We start from the raw sequence: 4,685 nt of genomic DNA, 5'->3' as shown, positions 1-4,685 counted from the left end.
CCTCCATCGTTGCAGTAACAGCCTTGCAGTGTTTCTTAACTAATTCTGTCTAATTCAATGCCAAAGTAATGCAAGACTAAGTATATTAGATCTTCCACGGTTATCAGGAACTAAAACCATTACAAATGTAATTGCTTTAAAAATAAAGTGCACGTTTACTGAAATAAAACCTAAAAATAATAATTTTGTCAGCTAGTTGCCACGGCAACGTTTCTAATTCTCATTTAAGTGGGAGCACTAAAAAAAACTAATGAAATAAAAAATTAAAAACTATAGACAAAAACTAATAAACATGACCAAAAAAAACAAATTTTAACAAATTATACAATTTAATTAAAATCTTATAAGACACTATAATAGTATATACTGAAACGACACTTAAATGAACAAAACGTATTTTAATAATGAAAATATTAAACGCTTTGCTATATTTACAATGTAAATGTGATGGAAACCATTAGTCTGTGAAAAGGCTCGTATTTTATAGCACTGGTTTGTGTTGTTTTAATATGATGAGCTCGATCTCGGAGTGAAGACGCTTGTGTCTGTCGCAGTGAAGCCTGTTTAACACGAAGACACAGCCTTCTGCAGCAACACCCATGCTTTAGATTAAAATACTGCGTTCCTGCACACACCAACAGTGCTATACCGTATATCACTGGACAGCCCACCGTGAAGAAACTGATGAAAACATCAATTACAGCTGAATACACAGAAGCTCGACGGCGAGAGAGCGAGCCTTTATGAGCAGACCTCGTCCTCGGCTGAGCTCTCCAGATGTTGATTTAATTACACGTTAATAATCTCGCCGGCACAGAGCCAATCCACACGATACCGGACCTCCATATGAAGATAAAGCCGTCCATCACAGACCCCAGCAGCTCCCCGCGGCTCAATAAGAGCACCAGCAGCTGGAGGATCGGTCTTCTGCCAAATTACTTTGGCGTTATTGGAGGAGGAAAATACAGAGAAGAATCTAGATGAACTGTGGGGCGTTTGGACGGACGAGGTGAACGGCAGGTTAATGCAGCAGACAAATGAGCCAATAAAAGCAGAATGGAGATGAACGACATGACCACCGGCTGAGATCGGAGGAAGCCCACGACGCACTGTGATGCAGACGCCTCGAACCATCGGCTGAAGCATAAAGCGTGACGGATGAGAGGCTTTTATACATGTATGAAACCGACAAACTGATTCATGGCCAAGCACGCCAGCGTTTGATAAAGTAGATCATTTGGTGCAAACATTTATTGCTTCACAAACTGAACTAAAAATGGACTTGCACCAGTAAACATTGAACAGCCTTTCAGACTTCCACACATACTTCTAAGAGAAAAAATAGATTTATATACAGTATACAGTGGGAGAGAGAGAGTTTGTATAAATGTGCAAACCGTTGTTCTTTTTATCGTTTTTCTCTTTTTTATTTCCCCCAGTATGAATATAATATTAAAAGACCCCAACAAAACAAGAATTGACATGACGTGTGTGAAAACGTCAAACACAACCGTTCAACTTATTAAAAACGAGACCGTGGATCTGCTGAGGTGCAGTGTGACGTCTTCAATTAAAAACAGAGAAATTAACACAAATGCTGTCGCTCTTACCGCACAACCGAATCAACTGAATTATACAGCTACTTTATAAACTATTTACAAAAAAGCAGGTTGTGTTTGTCATGAGACGGCGAAGTGCGTTTGTCTTTGTTCGTCCGACTGAAGGCACACGCGGAGCGCCGACGGCTGGTGAAGAAAGACTGAACACACACGTGAAACCAAATGGAAATAGTGTTTGAACACCAGATTATTCAAACACAAAACATCAAGAAGAACACCGTTCCGGCTGTATTTTGGGATGTTCCAGTCGTCGGTCCAGTGAGCGAGCGGAACTTTCTCAAACACAGCGGCGTCAGTCTGCCGTCACTGAGCCGGGCCGCTCGCCGTGGGTCACTGCAGGAGACACGCCACACTCAGAACTAGCCCTGGACAAACAGCACTCACGGATCATACGCCACCACTGATCCATAACCATCCCTTTAAATCAGTTTTGTGCAACAATAAAATCAGCTTAATAACGGCCGTACTGACCACACTATCATACAATATAGTGATACAATGTCACAATCTAAATTTAAAGCTAATAAAAAAAAATACTCAATTGGGAAATTAAGTAAAAATAAATAAATCGGTAACACAAGGCATGAGCATGAACTATACTTCTACAGCATTTATTAATCTTAGTTAATTTCAACATTTACTAATGCATTATTAAAATCAAAAGTTGTGCTTGTTAACATTAGTTAATGCACTGTGAATTAACATGAACTAACAGTGAACGACTGTGTTTTCATTAACTAACATTAACAAAGATGAATAAATACTGTAATAAATATATGTGACCCTGGAGCACAAAACCTGAATAAGTGTCAAGTTTGTGAAATTGAGCTGTATGCATCATCTGAAAGCTGAATAAATAATCTTTCCATTGATGTATGGTTTGTTAGGATCAGACAATATTTGAAAATCTGGAATCTGAGGGTGCAACAAAATCTAAATATTGAGAAAATCATCTTTAAAGTTGTTCAAATGAAGTTCTTAGCAATGCATATTACTAATCAAACATTAAGTTTTGATATATTTACAGTAGGAAATGTACAAAATATCTTCATGGAACATGATCTTTAGTTAATATCCTAATGATTTTTGGCATAAAAGAGAAATGTATAATTGTGACCCATACAATGTATTGTTGGCTATTGCTACAAATATCCCCCAGCGACTTAACACTGCTTTTGTGCTGCAGGGACACATATAGTTCATTCATGTTAGTTAATACATTAACTAATGGAATATTATTGTAAAGTGTTACCAATAAATCTGTAAAACAAGATTTATCCTGTAGCGTTATTCAATAATCCTATAACAGGGTTGAGCTGAGCTCTGCAGGAGAAGTGGATCTGGAGGACCGCGGTGGCGTATGGTAACCTGCTTCACCTACACTGAGATCTGTAGACAGCGCTTTCCTCGGCGGCTTGCTGCCTCGACCCGCGGGCCGGATCCCCACCGGAGCCTAAACAGAGCACGAACACACATTAACTCTACAATCGCTTCTCCTCACACTTTATCTGTATCTCTGTATTTAGTGCTGAGGGCCAGTCTGGATATTTTATTCAAACTCTGGCACATTTGATGCTGGCTGAAGTGGCTAATAATGGATTAAATGCTTCTGAATTGGCATGTGGATCGTGATTGGTGGGCTCACCTGACTGGACACCATGGGCGGGGCTTGAAGTAAAGGGGGCCGAATCTGAGGGCTGTACTGGAGCGTCTGTCCCAGCAGAGGGCAGCGCACGTCACCTGACACAACAACACACCTGATGACCCTCAAGACGTCTCTAATAAACACCAGACAGAACCAGAGGACTCACCTTGTCCTGAAACCAAGGATCTGGAGAAGTGAGGCATGATGGGAACAGTGTTGAGGCTGGGACGGATGCTCTTTACGTTAGGGAGGTGTGTTGGTGTGGGAGACTGGGCCGGTGAGGAGGACGAGCTTCCCAGCTGAGGACTGCTCTGTGAACAAACCGTTCAACATCTCGATGAAGCTTCAGTGCAACCCAGATCAGGATGAGCTTGCTGCTTCGTCAGGTTTAGAGAAATGTAGCATTGCATCAGTCTCACACAGCAAGTGAATGGGTGCCGTCAGAATGAGAGCTGATAAAAACATCACAATAATCCACAGCACTCCAGTCCATCAGTTAACATCTGGAGAAGACAAAAGCTGAAACAAATCCAGCATTAAGACCTTTTTAACTAAAATACCATAGAGTCCATAATCCATAATAACTCTTCGGATGTGTTTCAGCTTTTGTCTTCTCCAGATGTTAACTGATGGACTGGAGTGCTGTGGATTATTGTGATGTTTTTATCAGCTGTTTGGACTCTCATTCTGACGGCACCCATTCACTGCAGAGCATCCATTGCTGAGACACTGATGCAATGCTACATTTCTACAAACCTGACGAAGAAAAACTCATCCTGATCTTGGATGGTCTAATGATGAGCACATTTTCAGCTAATGTTCATTTTGTGTGAACTATTCCTTTAACATTAAACGAGCATACTGAGGCGCATTCGTGATTTTGTTGTCAGATCTGCACATGGATTCTGAGTCTGAGGATGTGAAACGCTCATAATTACGGTAATTATGTTACGTACTCTAAATGCTCTGATAGGTAAAATACATTTACTTTGATCTTCCGATCAAAGTGTTACATCTGAACTGTTTTACATTAAAATGGTAAAATGAAATACTGAATTCTGAACGTGATCTGTAGCGTTCTTACTCGTGACGGCTCCAGACCGCAGACGTCCCCGGGCTTCTGTGAGCGCGAGTGATCGGCGCTGTAGTATTTGTTGTGTTTCCACTGCAGCGGGGAATGAGACTGAGGCTGCTGGGACGCAGGTAACGTCAGGTGCATCATCATCATTCCACCTGCTGCTGGGGGCGGAGCTCCTACACACACACACACACACACCACACAGACAGACAGACGCACACACCCCCAGAGCACACACACACACACACACACACACACCCACACAGACGCACACACCCACAGACAGACACAACACACACACACACACACACACAAATACACACACACACACACACACACACAA

The 4,685-nt window shown here is 41.6% G+C and overlaps 1 protein-coding gene across 5 annotated transcripts in view; it reads right to left on the bottom strand.

The window, feature by feature from the left end:
• Positions 1-379: 379 nt before the first annotated feature.
• The window catches only part of LOC107572708 (R3H domain-containing protein 1-like), a 7,055-nt gene continuing 2,749 nt past the window's right edge, over positions 380-4,685 (bottom strand). Inside the window, exons 2-6 of one of the 5 annotated variants that reach the window (XM_016259138.1) lie at positions 4,415-4,518; positions 3,431-3,575; positions 3,265-3,376; positions 3,001-3,072; positions 380-1,952 (exon numbers count right to left, since the gene is read on the bottom strand). In XM_016259138.1, the coding sequence (XP_016114624.1) occupies positions 1,811-1,952; positions 3,001-3,072; positions 3,265-3,376; positions 3,431-3,575; positions 4,415-4,518 (575 nt within the window). In that variant the 3' untranslated portion in view covers positions 380-1,810. Of the gene's footprint in view, positions 1,953-2,864; positions 3,073-3,264; positions 3,377-3,430; positions 3,576-4,348; positions 4,519-4,685 lie in introns of those variants that run through there. The other 4 variants (XM_016259137.1, XM_016259136.1, XM_016259140.1 and 1 more) reach the window with 4 other exon arrangements.

This window comes from Sinocyclocheilus grahami, unplaced genomic scaffold (genome assembly GCF_001515645.1).
Source record: "Sinocyclocheilus grahami isolate Dianchi unplaced genomic scaffold, SAMN03320097.WGS_v1.1 scaffold1799.1, whole genome shotgun sequence".
NCBI lineage: Eukaryota > Metazoa > Chordata > Actinopteri > Cypriniformes > Cyprinidae > Sinocyclocheilus > Sinocyclocheilus grahami.
This window is presented reverse-complemented; position numbering and strand designations above follow the sequence as displayed.